This window comes from Nuphar pumila, chromosome 7, assembly GCF_984573655.1.
Source record: "Nuphar pumila chromosome 7, dmNupPumi1.hap1.1, whole genome shotgun sequence".
Lineage (NCBI taxonomy): Eukaryota > Viridiplantae > Streptophyta > Magnoliopsida > Nymphaeales > Nymphaeaceae > Nuphar > Nuphar pumila.
In genome coordinates this window covers 30,406,791-30,422,245 of record NC_143255.1, presented here as the reverse complement: position 1 = coordinate 30,422,245, position 15,455 = coordinate 30,406,791, and the positions used below count along the sequence as shown (strand labels likewise).

At 36.2% G+C, this 15,455-nt stretch overlaps 1 protein-coding gene across 1 annotated transcript; it reads right to left on the bottom strand.

Annotated features, from left to right (window-relative positions):
- Window positions 1-11,587: 11,587 nt before the first annotated feature.
- Window positions 11,588-14,452, bottom strand: SDG20 (SET domain protein 20). Its single transcript, XM_090013076.1, has 2 exons — window positions 13,807-14,452; window positions 11,588-12,202 (listed from the first exon to the last, which is right to left on the bottom strand). Exons 1-2 carry the CDS (start codon window positions 14,450-14,452, stop codon window positions 11,814-11,816), a joined length of 1,035 nt encoding a protein of 344 aa, XP_089869202.1. The 3' UTR covers window positions 11,588-11,813.
- Window positions 14,453-15,455: the final 1,003 nt, after the last annotated feature.

Below are 15,455 nucleotides of genomic sequence, written 5' to 3'. Positions count from 1 at the left end.
AGATCAATAATTTTGAAGATGAAGCATTGAGGTTGAACTTGTTTCAGTTATCCCTCAAGGACAAAGTCAAGCACTGGTTTAAGGTTTTAGACATAGTTTAGATCACTACTTAGGAACGAATTCAGAGAGAGTTTCTAAAGAAATACTTTCCAATTAGTAAGACGAACCATCTTCGAAAAGTCATCACCAATTTTTCTCAAATTGAGGAAAAACAATTTCATGAGACGTGAGAGATGATGAAAGATCTTCTCCGGAAGTGTCCACATCACCAGGTGCCCCATTGGTAACTTGTGCAGTACTTTTATGACGAGTTGACTGAGAAGAACCGTCAGATGGTTGATGCAGCCTGTTGGAACACTTTCGTGTTGAAGAGTGAGGATGAAGTGTGGGCCCTGTTTGAGTCCCTTAGCAAAAATTTGATGCATCACGCTTTGGCCTCACGTTCTGAGAGGGCTGCACCTACTCATGATGGAGTGAAAAAAGCTGTGATTTTTGACATAGGGACATACTTTGAGTTGCATAACAAGGTTGACCTGTTGACCCAAAAATTAGATAGCTCTTATCGAATTCCTCACCAATCGTGCAGGTGTGTACATTGTGTGCTAACCCAACGCACCATGTCTTAAATTGCCCTGCGATACCACAGTATCCTGAGTTTGTTCAGGAGCAAGCTCAGGTGATGCAAGATTTCGCTAAACCCATGCTAATCTTTATTCCAACACCTATAACCCAGGTTGGCAAAACCATCCCAATTTCTCGTGGAGGAATCCACAACAACAACCCCCCATCCCTTCCCAGAACCAACCCAAGCAAGGCGGTTATATGCCTGATTTTCAGAAATCTAGTTACCCTCTTCAGCCCCTCCCTCCTTTAGTGAGCCTCCATCACAGGAGTCTGCTTCTAGCTAGTCCTTCGAAGACAATATGATGTAGGCTTTCTCAAATATCAAGGCGAACATAAACTCTCATACACAGTTTATTGTCAAATTAGAGACGTAGATGGGACAACTCACTGAGGCGCTAAGCAGGCGAAGCGAGGTGGCGTTGCCTAGTCAGTCAGTGGTTAACCTTAGGAGTAAGAAGTCAATGTAAGACCTGCATATGACAGATGCCCACAAGAGCAGGATCAAGCGGTTATAACCCTTAAGAGCGGGAAGCAACATAGAGCGAGGGAGGCTATAGAAGAAAGTGAGAGATCTAGTGTTGAGTAGTCGGTCTATACTGAGATGCCCCAAGAAAGCAAGAGAGCTCCCCCATCTGAGCCTTCCAGATCCTGTATACTCAAAGCCCCATTTCCTGAGGCATTAGAGAAACCGAAGTCATTCGGCAAGCAGGGGATGAAGATGCAGGAGATGCTTAAGATTTTGAAGCACGTTCAGATAAACCTCCCCCTGCTTGACGCCAAACATCAAGTCCTTGCATACACAAAGTTTTTGAAGAAACTTTGTACATATAAGAGGAAGTTGTGGTCCAATGTGCCGATGAAGTGCTACAACACCAAACTTTACCCAAGCTTAAGGATCTAGGGGCGCCTATTATCTCTTGCGTCATACGAGACATTATTGTCAAGCGTGTTTTGCTCAACCTTGGAGCAAGCGTGAACATCTTGCCAGGTTTTTTTTACGATGTATTTGGGTTACAAGAGATAAAACTGACACCGATGACTCTGCAGCTGGCAGATTAATCCATCAAGGTCTCGCGAGGGATTCTTGAGGATGTTCTAGAGAGATGCAAAGAAGGTTGAATCCCCACATGAAAGAGGTGGTGAAGAAGGATGTAGTCAAGTGGCTTGATGCATGGATCATCTATCCCATCTCTGACAGTCAGTGGGTGAGCCCAACCCAAGTTGTCCCCAAGAAGTTTGGGCTCATCATCACCATCAATGATAAAGGAGAGAGCGTCCCCACGAGGACTACCAGGGGTGGCAAGTATGCATTGATTATCGAAAGTTGAACAATACAACACGAAAAGATCACTTTACGTTGACATTCATCGACCAAATCTTAAATAGACTCGCAAGTCAGCACTATTTCTGCTTCCTAGATGGCTATTTAGGATACAATCAGGTGGTCATTCACCCCGAAGACCAGGAGAAGACTAACTTCACCTGTCTCTATGGCACCTTCGCATTTAGTAGAATGATGTTTGGGCTCTACAATGCCTCGAGAACATTTCAGAGGTGCATGATGGCCATTTTCTCCCACATGGTAGATGACGTCCTGTAAATTTTTATGGATGACTTTTCAGTGTATGGCTCTTCGTTTGATGATTGTCTCCAAAAGTTAACGGGAGTGTTGAAATGATGCATGGAGACGAATCTTGTGCTCAGCTGAGAAAATAGTCATTTTATTGTTAGACAGGGGATTATTCTTGGATATATTGTGTCTGAGAAAGAGATTAAGGTCGACAAGGCCAAAATGGAGTCTATTGACAAATTATCTCCACCGACCTCAGTGCGGTAGGTGCGATCATTCTTAGGGCATGCAGGTTTCTATATGCGATTCATTAAGGATTTTAGCAGAATATATAGATCGTTATGTAACTTGCTTGCGAAGGACCAGTCATTTCTTTTCGATGATGCTTGTCTGAAGGCATTTTTATCTCTAAAAGAGGCCCTAACCACGACCCATATTCTTCGATCTCCCGATTGGTCTATGCCTTTCGAAATCATATGTGATGCTTTTGATTATGAGGTCGGAGCCATTCTTGGCTAGAAGATCAAACAAATGTCTCATGTTACATATTACGCTAGTAGGACCCTCTCTGATACTCAGATGAATTATACGACCACTGAGAAGGAACTGCTAGTTATAATATTTGCCTTAGAGAAGTTTCGTCTGTATTTGTTGAGCTCCAAGGTTATCGTTTACTCAGATCATGCCACTCTGCAGTATCTGATGAGTAAAAAGGATACCAAACCGCACCTCCTTCGATGGATCCTTCTGTTACAAGATTTTGATATTGAAATTCGAGATAAGAGTAGATGTGAAAAATCTTGTAGCAGACCATTTGTCCAAACTGACAGTGGAGACATCCACTGATCAAGGACATATTGATGATTTCTTCTCGGATGAGCAGCTTCTTTGTGTCAAGCGTCTGCCCTGGTTTGCGGATATCATCAACTACTTGGTGACTAGAGAGTTCCCTGCGCATTGAAACAAGAATGAGAGAGATCATTTTATGGCACAGGTGAAACATTATTTCTGAGATGATCTAGAGTTGTTTCGATTATGTCCCGACCAGATGATTCGAATGTGTGTCCCCGAGGAGGAGTTCACGTTCATTTTGGAGTTTTGTCATTCCTTGGCCTGTAGAGGCCACTTTTCTAGTCGGAAGACCACTGCAAAGATCCTCCAGTCTAGATTTTGGTGGTCGATACCGCATAGAGATGCTCGTGATTTCTGTAAAAGATGCTTATGCTATCAGCAAACAAAGAGCATTTCTAAGCGTGATATGATACCCCTTCTTCCCCTTTTTTTAGTGGAAATTTTTAATGTTTGGGGCATCGACTTTATGGGTCCATTCCCACCTTTGTTTGGTAATATCTATATCTTAGTGAAGGTTGATTATGTGTCCAAGTGGGTCAAAATCGTGACCACACAAACCAATGATCACAAAGAGGTGCTTCGATTTATCAAGCACAACATTTTTAGTAGGTTCGGTGTCCAGAGAGCCATGATTAGTGTTGAAGATAAGCATTTCAAGAATGTACATGTTGCTTCTTTACTCAGGAAGTATTCAATATATTATCGGATTGCTATGCCATACCATCCATAGACGAGTAGCCAGGTCGAGGTATCACACAGGAAGATCAAACAGATTCTTGAAAAGACAGTTCGGTCAGACCGAAAGAATTGGTCTCAATGCCTAGACGATGCATTATGAGCATATAGGATTGCTTTCAAGACTCTGATTGGCATGTCCCCTTACTGATTGGTTTTTGGAAAGCCATGTCATCTCCCTGTTGAATTGGAACAGGGAGCATATTAGGTGATTAAGAAGTTTAATTTGGATATGGCCCAGGCTAGCACGGAGCCGAAACTCCAATTGAGTGAGCTCGAGGAGTTCCGAAATGATGCGTATGAGAGTGCCAAAATCTATAAGGCTCAAACTAAGCATTTTCATAATCAGTATATTTTGATAAAACAGTTTGAGCCTGGTTAGAAGGTTTGACTTTTCAATTCGTGACTCCAGCTATTTCCAGGAAAGTTGAAGTCTAGATGCAATGACTCGTTTATAGTTCAGGAAGTTTTTCTACATGGTGCTATTGATATCTTGGACTCACGAACGGGCCACAATTTCAAGGTCAATGAGCAACGGCTGAAGCCCTACATTTCTGAGGTTGTTATTAGTCAGGACATCAAGGTCATTGACCTCGTTGATGTGTGAGGCAGTGCGCAGTGTATGTATGTTGTACTAATAGTATTTAGGTTGATTTCTTTCATAGTTCTTCATAATCTTTTGCATATTTCTTTCTTCCTTGATTCCTGAGCATGTATGATAGATCATGTATACATTTCAATCTTTTTGGATATGATTTATAAGTTACAGGTAACAAAACAGATTCCATAACATAGATCAGATGACTTCTACTCCTTTTCTTGCATATCTTTTGTTTCATAATGGGTATTCATCTAATTTCATGTAAGCACGAGAGAGTGCCACTGAGGATAATGTCATTCAAGCATGAAAAATGGTGTAGTTTGCATACCCAAAATTTTCTTTATGTCCATGTATTTGCACTGATGGAAACTCGTAAAAATTAGGTTTTTAAGGAATGAGTTTTAACCTATATGAATGTTTTACATAATTCAGCATTTTAGAGAATTTTTTAAGCCCCACAAAAAAAATATGATACTAATCTAGAAAAATGTGGTTATTTATGTGAATTTTAAAGAAAAGATGGTAGATGTATGTTAGAATTTATTTTGAACCACATGTATGAATATGCACAGTTTATTTTTGAAAACTAAGCAAATGAATAACATTCAAAATAAAATCTCAAAAGTGAAATAGAGCATATGTTTAGTTGTTTGATCTCTTCGTATTCCCCAGTAGCTGAGCTCAAACACAAGTTGAAATGTTTGATTCCCATGTCGAAAAGGATAACGAAAAAAATCACTTCTTTGTTTAAGTTAATATTTGTGGCCTATTTGGTTCGAGCGAGTAGAGCCTGAGAGGTGTTTACACCTGGTGCCCTAAAGTCATCTGGTTTGTGAGCCACCGACCCGAAAGCCCATTACAAGGACTTTATAGAGAGCCTAATAGATGTTGACATTGCATATAACAAAGAAGAATGCTACATATAAAACTATAAAAATTGAAGGTCTAGTAACTCGAGCAATTAAGTCTGGGGATACTTTGTATCTGGTGCCCTAAGGTCGTTTGGCATGGGAGTCACTTACCCAAAGCTCATTACATGAGTCACAAAAACTGAAAATTTGATATAGTGCTTAACAAAAAGAAAGAAAAAGTATGAAAAAATTGAAAAACTGAAAAAAGGAAAAAGAAAGATAATCAAGAGCATAGGGATAAAAGTTCACTACTTAAGAATAAGTGCTGAAAAAAAAAATGTATGTAGAAAACATATAAGTGAGGATAAATAAATAATGACATGGGTATATTTGATTTTTTGATAATAAAGCATAAATGATTATGGTTTTTCTTAGAAAAATAAAAGAATTTTTTTTTACTCTGTGGTGGCATATAAAAGACTAAATATGTCTTGAAAGTGTAATGGCATGAAATATTCGTGAAAACAAATTTTTTAGCTACCTAATGTTTTATGAATTTTAATTTTTTGTATACATGATAAATATGTTTATGGGTAGCATCACTACAAACCCTCACGAGACCTTACTCGTCCACTGGGGTAACCTAAGAGTATAAAGGGCTTATTGTATACGCTAAATACAACTGTGATTCTTACGAAAGTGAGTTAGGTTTTTATTTTGTTTTGTTCATTTTTTGTTTTTTTTATTCATGGTAAGTTTGCTCGAAGACTAACAAATGATAAGCATGAAGGAATTTTGATCATGCATAATTTCTGCATTTTATTCATACATTTTTTGTATGATCCGTCAAAAAATTGCATTAAAAACTCATTCTTGTCAATATTTTTGAGAAACTGCTTCAGAATTGAAAATAACGACAAAATCGTCAATTTTCAAGTATTTCCTGCATTTTTTTAGTGTTTTAATTAGTTTAAGACTTTTTAATTTATAGTTTAATTAGTTTAGAAATTGTCAACTAATATTTTATTTGGTTTAGAAGTGTTCTTTTCTAAAAACATGTTTTTCTAAGTGCACTCATTTGAAATTTTCAAAAACTAATTAAGGTTTTCAGGAAAAATCGTGTGACCTAATGTTTTCAATATAAAAACTCAATTTTCAGCAAAGCCCTTGTCTTCCTCTTGAGAAAAATTGTTGCTTCTTCTCCCTTTTCGATCCCAACCGGTTCTCACTTTTACTCTTTCTCTTTCTCCCCCTTGTTCTTCTTGCTTCTAATCCCATCTAGCACCGATTTTTCTTGTCTGCATCATCGAAAGCATGTGCAGCTCAGAGGAAAATCGTTCTTCTTCTCAACCCCTTCATAAAAAACGGATTATGAGGTACGTTTCTTTTATCGCATCTCTTTATTTGATCTGTAGATAATTTAGCTTTAGTTGTGGTTCATTGAATGTGAAAAAATATATTTTAGTATCGCATATCATGGAGTTACCTTCAGCAACATAGTAGCATCTAGATTAGTTATTTTTAGGCTATTTGTGTTTAATGCACAAGGGATTATAAAACTTTGCATCGTAGAATAGTTTTTTTTATATTCGTTATTTTCCTTTCTTTAGAAAATGCAGCGTTGTTTTTCTTTTCAGAGGTCAGAAACTGATGTGTATTTACGCAGATCAGTCTGGTGAAACATCAACCGACTTTCATAAAGTGCTGGAATCACACAAGCCTAGATCTGTATCATTTGTTTTTTTTTTGGGACGCCTAATTAGGTCATGCACATCACCAATGTGATCTGACCATGCTATTCACATTGATCATATTCAACACGCATTCTTGAAGTTGTTCTTGATAGTATTTACCCTGATTGACGGCAGCATGTTGATCAGATTGGAACTCATCCAGCATGATCGTTGGATAAATTTCAAACTGAACATAGTAAATCGTTAATCTCGATCTAACTGTGTAATCTGGTCGATGTTAGTTTTTTTATCAAGTTGTGCATTAATCACCATCTAGCATTAGCGCAGATCTGTGCCTCTCGGCCACCATTATTTGATTTGGCTGCATTAGTTAGTTCAGAAAAAAAGGAAAAAAAATATTTTTAATCTTGTTAGTTAGCATAGGATAGGTCGTTAATTTAATGTTTATTTGTTTATCTAATTAGCATGTTTTAGATTCTATGTTTTATGTTAATTAGTCATAGTTGAATTCATGTTTCCTAGGTGTTTATTAGTTCATTCAATAAATTAGTTTTTAAGTTTATGCTTTCTCAAATTAGAGTTAGCAATTTATTTATTTTATTTTATATTTAATTAACTTTCATTAAGTTTTAATTTAGTTAAGTTAGATTCACGTTTTTATTGTTTTTAGAATTAGTTAGTTTGCTAATTCGATTGCTACATGTTAGTTTCTTTATTGTTTCAAGTTAGCTAGTTGTTTAATAGTTTGTTATTAGTTTGTTACTTAGTTAATTGTTACAAAGTTTATTAGATTAGTTTGTTAGAGTCTTGTTTTCTTGAATTTTTTATATAAAATTAACCTTAGATTTTGGCATAGGTTTCTCCGTTTGTTTTTGTGTTTTGTCATTTTGTTTTGCAGGGAGGCGGTTGTATGTGTGATAGGCTCTCAAAAGAGCCTTCTAAGGCCCCAAAAGGTCTCATGAAGGCCCCTCAGAATAAAATACTAGTAGCTTTTATAAGCATGTGGGTCAAAGGAAAACAGTGAATATCAAGAGACTAAATCCCAAGCAACTGAAGATCTCTTTTCTTTTCTTTTCTTTTAGCTTAGGTTTATTTATTTTTTAATTTAAGTTTGTAATAAGGTCGTTTATTATTTTTGAGACCTATACAGGAGGGAATTCATTGTAATTAGTTAGATACTTTTATTTATTTATTTTTACTTTTAAGGCAATAAAGCTTGCATTTTTGTGGAATACAAAGTTTGTTTTTTCATTTCCTGAGTTCGACCTGAACTTCACCACTTGTGTGAACCGGTTTTTATAATTTAATGCATGGTTTGTACGTGATTTTATTGAAAATTATCTTTTAAAAATACTTTATTGAAAAAGTGGCATCAACTTGGATACATTAACTTAAAAAAGATGAAGGAACTTGTTAACTTAAAATTAATACCTGACTTTAATGAATCTTTATTTCATAGATGTGAATCTTATACCTATGAAAAAATAACAAGGAAACCTTTTTCACAAAATGTTATTAGAGCATCAGAATTATTAGAAATCATACACACTGACATTTGTGGTTCCTTCATGACTCAAACTCATAAAGGAATGCAATATTTTATATAATTTATTAATGACTTTTCTAGATACAGTTATATATATATTATAACTTATAAATACGAAGTATTAGATAAATTTAAGGAATATCATCAAGAAGTTGAAAACCAACTTGGTATGATGATTAAAGTTTTATGGTATGATGGGGGAAGAGAATATACTTCAAATGAATTTTCTAAATATTGCAAAGCCAATAGGATCGGATCGCAAACTACTACACTTGACATACCTCAACAAAATGGTGTGACTGAAAGATTTAATAGGATTCTTCTTGATATGGTTAGATGTGTGTTATCTAACACTTTATTACCCAAAGTATTTTGGAGAGAATCAATATATACAACACATGTTCTAAATAGAGTTTCATGTAAAGCTATTGTCTCTATACTTTATGAATCATGAATAGGAAGAAAACCTAGTCGAAGTCACTTTCTTAGATGGGGTTTTGTAGCTCATATAAAAGTTATACAACGAATAAGAGATAAACTTGATACCATATCTATAAGGTGTATATTTATTGGATATCCCAAATGAACTAAAGGCTATAGATTTTACCACCCAAATAAGGGTTTAATCGAAAGTAGAGATTATCTTCTTCAAAAATCAAAACATGAAAAAAATTATTCTCAAAATAAATAGAGACGATTATATTGATTTGCATTATGATTTTGATGACATGCAAGAACCAATAACGGTGAATGTTCTGAAATCTTTTAATCTACACTATCTCATCAATCTCAGGTTTGACATAAAAGATCTAGAGTTCCTTAGTCTTACTTAGATGATTACTATGTCTACCTATCAGAGAAACTCTGTTATACCTTAGACATGAATAACACGATAGATAACCTATCATGTGGTGAGACAATAAACTCACGTGAGTCAACAGACTGGGTAAAAGTCATAGATGAGAAAATTGAGTTCATTGAAAAAAACCAGGTCTGAAAAATGGCTGATTTAATTGAGAAAAAGAAAGTCATTAGATGTAAATGGATATTAAAGAAGAAATTCAAGTTCGATAGTAGCATTGATAAATTTAAAGCAAGATTAGTTGCTAAGGGTTTTACTTAGAAAGAATGATTAGATTATGTTAACACATATTCACCTATTGCAAAATTCGCCTCGATAAGGATAATTCTTGCGATTATAGCTCACTATAACCTAGATTTACATCAAATGAATGTTAAAATTGTTTTTCTTAATGGTGAGCTTATTGAAACAATATTCATGGAGCAACCTGAAGGCTATATAATAAAAGGCAAAGAAGATAAAGTATATAGGTTGAAAAAAATCTTATACGGACTAAAACAATCACCACGTCAGTGATACTTAAAGTTTTATAAGGCTATCACATTATTAGAGTTTGTGGCAAATAAATTTGACCACTATGTTTATGCTTGGAAAAGTGTGAGTAAATTTGTTATTCTCTCACTATGAATGACATTCTTCTGACAGTAAACGACAACGATATGATTGTCAAAACCAAGTCTGTTAAATTCACAGTTCGAAATGAAAGACATGGGAGAAACATTTTATATTCTTGAAATTAAAATCACTCAAGATAGAAATTCAAAACTTTTAAGCTTGAGTCAAGAAAGGTATATAAATAATAAAATTACGAAATTTAAAATGAGTGATTGCAAGCCTCTTGGAACACTTGTGGTAAAAAATGTCAAACCGAGTAAGAATGATAGTCTTGATGATGGTCAAGAAAGACTGAATGTCCCTTATGCACAAGCTGTCGGAACCTTGATGTATGATATGTTATGCACAAGGCCTGATATCAGCTTTGTTGTTAGCCTCATTAGTCGCTACCAAAGTAATTTTAATTGGCCTCACTGACAAGCAGTAAAAAAAATATTTTGATATTTAAAAGAGACTGTAAACTTGAAATTATATTTTCAAACTGATGTTTTAGAATTAACTGGGTATTCTGATGTTGACTTTGCAGGCAACAGATATGTTTTTTTTCTCGGAGGAGAAGCAGTTTCCTGGTCCTATAAGAAACAAGATTGCATAGCTCAGCATACTCAAGAAGCAGAATGTATTGCACGCAATGCAACTGCCACATTTGTCGTTTGGATAAGCCACTTTATTAATGATTTAAAGCATGATATAACCAATGGGTCAGATTTATTGTGTTAACTAAACTGTCATCTCTCTTATGAAGAGTGGAGAGAACAATTCTAAAAGTAAACATATAATGGTAAAATACTATTATATTCATGATATGATTGAAATGAATGAAATCAAAGTCAGTTACTTACCAACATCTGATATGATTATTGATCTTTTAACAAAGGGCATATCAAAGAAAATGTTCTCAAAATATTTATCTTGCATAAGATTAAGAAATGTCTAACAAAAACATACGTCTGGATGAGAAACTAAAGAACACAACTCATTCCAGGAATATTGATGCAAGAAAAATACTCTAATAGTGGGAGGTTAAATCCTGCATCATGATTAGTTTCACATGACCAAGTGGGAGATGTTGATCACATATGATCTCTGTGGCCATGTTTCACGAAGAGTCTCACCCATTGAAGAGAGAGGTGAGCCCACTCTCTCTCTAATAGGTTAAACCGCCCAGATAAAGGCCTTATCAAAAATAAAGAACGCTTTATTCTGGATAAGCTTAATCCTGAAACAGTAAACCTGAATTTCAGCTAGGTTATCGGCTACCCAAGAGGGAGTAAACTCCCGACTACTTTACTCTTATATATATATATATATATATATATATATATATATATATATATATATATATATATATATATATATATATATATATATAAGAGAAGGCTTACTCACCGGATTAATGGAATATTATGTGAGAGACTAAAGAAAAAGGTAAACAACTTCATCAATCCTTCAGTTCACTTCGATTGTTCAGAAAACACAATATATATCTTCTTATTTCTAGAGATATGTGAGAATAATGTGATGCAAGTCTCAACAAGGTGATTTTGCAGATGATAATCGTTAGTTTCTTTTCAGTGGGAAGTCTGAGCAGACATCCACAGAGAAATTCATGCATGATGTACCTCTACCAATGAAATCAAATAAATTATATTAAGAATACAGAGATTGTTCTTCCAATTTAGACATTTTTCTTTATGCAGAAAAGGTAAGAACTACACACTCAGCAATATATCTTAACTACAAAAGTTAAAAGGTTATCGTGCACAGATTGAAATCATCAAAAATGGTGACTTCAACCAAAGAATGTAAGCACAAGATGTCTTCCAAAATGGCAAAGAAGCAAAAGCAACACAACAAAGCCTCTTATGTTTGCTTACATGGCAACACAGCAAGGCAATTTGAACTACCACAAAAGCATGGTACTGCTTGATGTGCTTGCCGGATATCACCATAACTAAAAGCAAGCTCCTCTCCTTCAAAAATATCTCGAGCAGCGAAAAAACATAAACGAGGAAGTAACACACCTGAACTGCGCACTAGTACAGTTGATAGATTTCCACCATCACAAGAGTGGTTGATGAATCTTGCAACATTTCCAATTCTAGTGGCATCAATATTTAACCTTAGACATGCTTTTCCAGATGGAAGATGCTCTCGAACAACTAATAGCGCAGAAGAAACGTGACCACTAGATGCACGCCTATCATATTCTTGTTGCCGCTTCCTGGATTCTTGTGTTGTCAAAAGTTCACCTGAAGAAACCACACGACTATAAGAATCACCACTTAAGAAGCACAACTGAAAATGACCTAAACTGGATATTTCACGAAGGTGGAACCTAGGTTTTATGTTAAAGGGGAAGAAATTATGGGTCAAATACTATTGGAAAATATTAGCAATTTCCAACATTCTAATGGCGTTAGGTGATCAATTTGTATTTTTTTGCATGATAATTATAGACATGAAATACAGAACAGAAGTTTGTTTTTATTCAATCTGAAGATGAGAGGATACTAATACAAGTTTGATATTATGAGACAATCAAACATTAAGTGAACAACAATACACGGATACCAATATCAACAGTTACCTAGAAATTAAAAAAAATTAAACATGTTAGATTTACATAAGCTTCAATAAACAAAAAAGTAAGTAATCTAGCACCTACAAGAAAAAATAGTCAGACAGCTACCCTCAAACAATCTGAAAACCACCCCATTGATTATTCATACATTTTTAAGTTCAACAACCTGGATGTTGACACGGTCATCACCATTCTGAGAGGTACTACTCCTACATGATCCCCAAGAGCCAAAGAATCACTCTCTACAGTCAATAAGCAAACACCAAGAATGAAATCTATGAACAGAGGGCTAACGTATCAAAATGAAACAACAACTTGATGGAGTAATATTAAGAATGTGACTGCCAATAACCAAAAGTAGACAAGATCGCCCTTGTTGCATTATGACATACATATTTTGCCTGATGAAGCTTTAAGATGAGTTTGTGGGAGACGAGAAACAATCAAAAGCAACAAGATACAGGTCATATACCCCATTGGAAGACAGCAGCAGAACTTCACGAATTTAAAATTTGTTTTCTAGAATTAAACGCAATGAAAACAACAGTAAAAAAAATTAAGAAAAGAAATAAGAAAGAGAAGAGAATTTTATTTACTTCTTTACCACTAGTTACCCAATAGAAATGCATTTGGGCAATAGGTCGGGAACAACTAAGAAATGAAACAGATGAAAAACACATTATCTGAAAACCAAAACACGCATATACTATGCTGTGAAAAGATAGGCGCTATTAATTATGATCACATAAGCAAGCAATGCCAATAAAAAGGAAAATGAAGCTACCAGTGAGAAGTTGCTAATGGCATATCTGAAAAGCAAGAAGAAAAAAAAACTAAAATTAAAAAGTCAGATGTGATGCAGAAGCATAGATCCCACAAATATCTATAAAAGCAGATGAATGTCTCTCTATAGTCAAGAAGCAAATCTATGAAGAGAGCGATATGTATCAAACTGAAGCAACAACTTAATGGAGCATTATCTAGAATGTGACTGTGTAGAAACTGATGAGAAACCAAGGAACAAGAGACCTTTGTTTGGGAAATTTTGACAAACAAGTGGAGGGCATCAGTTCCTAGCGCAGAGTTGACAGAGCATATACCAAAATAACGCCAGGAAACCAACTCCAGTACAAATGCAGAATCGCTTTTACATAATTTCATTACCACCAACCTTCACAACCTCAATTTCTCTTCTTTTAGAAACCAACACAATGAACAATCAAGAAAAAACAAAACACCCAATGAAAAATCTCGTCTCTGTAAAGAGTTTACCTGCATATTCGCATATGAATTCGCCACTAGGAATGAACTCTGCAGCGTGCAATCCCCAACCCTTCCCCAAATGCTTCACGATCCTCAGTTTCGCCGTCACCCCGCGCCCCGTTAATCGGTTCCCGCAATCAATGCCGCAGGAACAACCACTCCCACACTCCATCCTTGATCCGACGCCCAACTCCTCCCCACGAAACAACTCATTGAACTCCAAACACGGGCATCCTTCCTCCCCATTATCGCCCACATAGCAATCTCTGCAGACACACCCTTCAGCAGCACCAATATCTGCGGAAGAAAAATTGTGGGCATCTCCAGATTTTGAAGGGTAGCTATCGTCTCGCCCCCACGGTTGAGAAATTGGGGTGGAAGGAAGGATGCCCAACATCGCAGACGGGGTGTAGAGGAAGTATGCGTAGCGCTCCCCGTCGACAGGATTGAAGAAGGGAATCTGGTGTTTCTCGAAGCTTCTGGAAGCGTCTGAGGAGCGGCGTTTGGTGATGGCTTGTGCTATTTGGTGGAGGGATTTGCACGTCGAGGAAACGGAGGCCAAATCGGGAGGAGGTAGCCATGGAAGGACTAGTTCTGCGCACTCGAAGAAGAGGTCTGGTTGATGGGTATCCCTTAGCGGGGATCTCTTCTTCATGCTCAGAGAGAGAGAGGTGAAGGCGAACTCGTCTATCATACACACAGAGGCACGACACACGACACTCAGAGAGAGAGAGAGAGAGATGGCTAAAGAATCGGGTTGGATCCAACTAATTCAGCTCTATTGGATTTGGACATGGGCTCAGATCTTAATCTGGGTTTGCTGACTAGCATCACACAAATGTATCAGATGTCCACAATGATCTGATCTAATTTTATGCTGTGGAAGGGTTCAATCTGCCCAGGTTTTTGAAGGATTGAGATCCTCGATGTGCGCCTACGAAGGCAAGATGAACTGTGTGAGGGAGGTTGTAACCGGCAGGAGGGGGCTTTGCTTCTCAAATTAGCATATATCTTTGAATAAGCTCTCTTCCTCATTTAGGAGAGAGATATGGGCTGGCCATTTCACCTTCTTGAGTAGTCATTATTCAGCTCTTTGTGAGACTTGGGGAGAAAATCCTATAACAGTTTCACTGATTTGAGAACGCAAAATCTTCCTTGCAGGTTTCATGTTCCACATACATAAAATTTCATATTGACTTCTCACTATGGAGCACTACCAACCAAGTATGTTTAGCTTTTATATATATATATATATATATATATATATATATATATATATATATATATATATATATATAGAGAGAGAGAGAGAGAGAGAGAGAAGTTGCCTACACTATTGCATGCCTAATATGAGCGAGCATGTTTGTTGTAAATTTGATCCTGCAAAAGCATTTTACATGATTGATTTGCTATAAAGACACCTGGATCATGTTTTATATATAAAAAATGTGATTTTTAAGCCTTGAATATTTATGATATTTGTAACAATTTTACATCGTCAATTTTCAAACCTCATAAAAGCCTACTCGTGTGTCAGAATCGAACATTGCAAGAATCAATTCTTATAAAATCAAGTAGAGGGAATACATTTGTACATCAATGCAAACAACTATCGTGCTTCATGTGGATAAAGCCCTTTAATAAGCGGTTTTACGAGT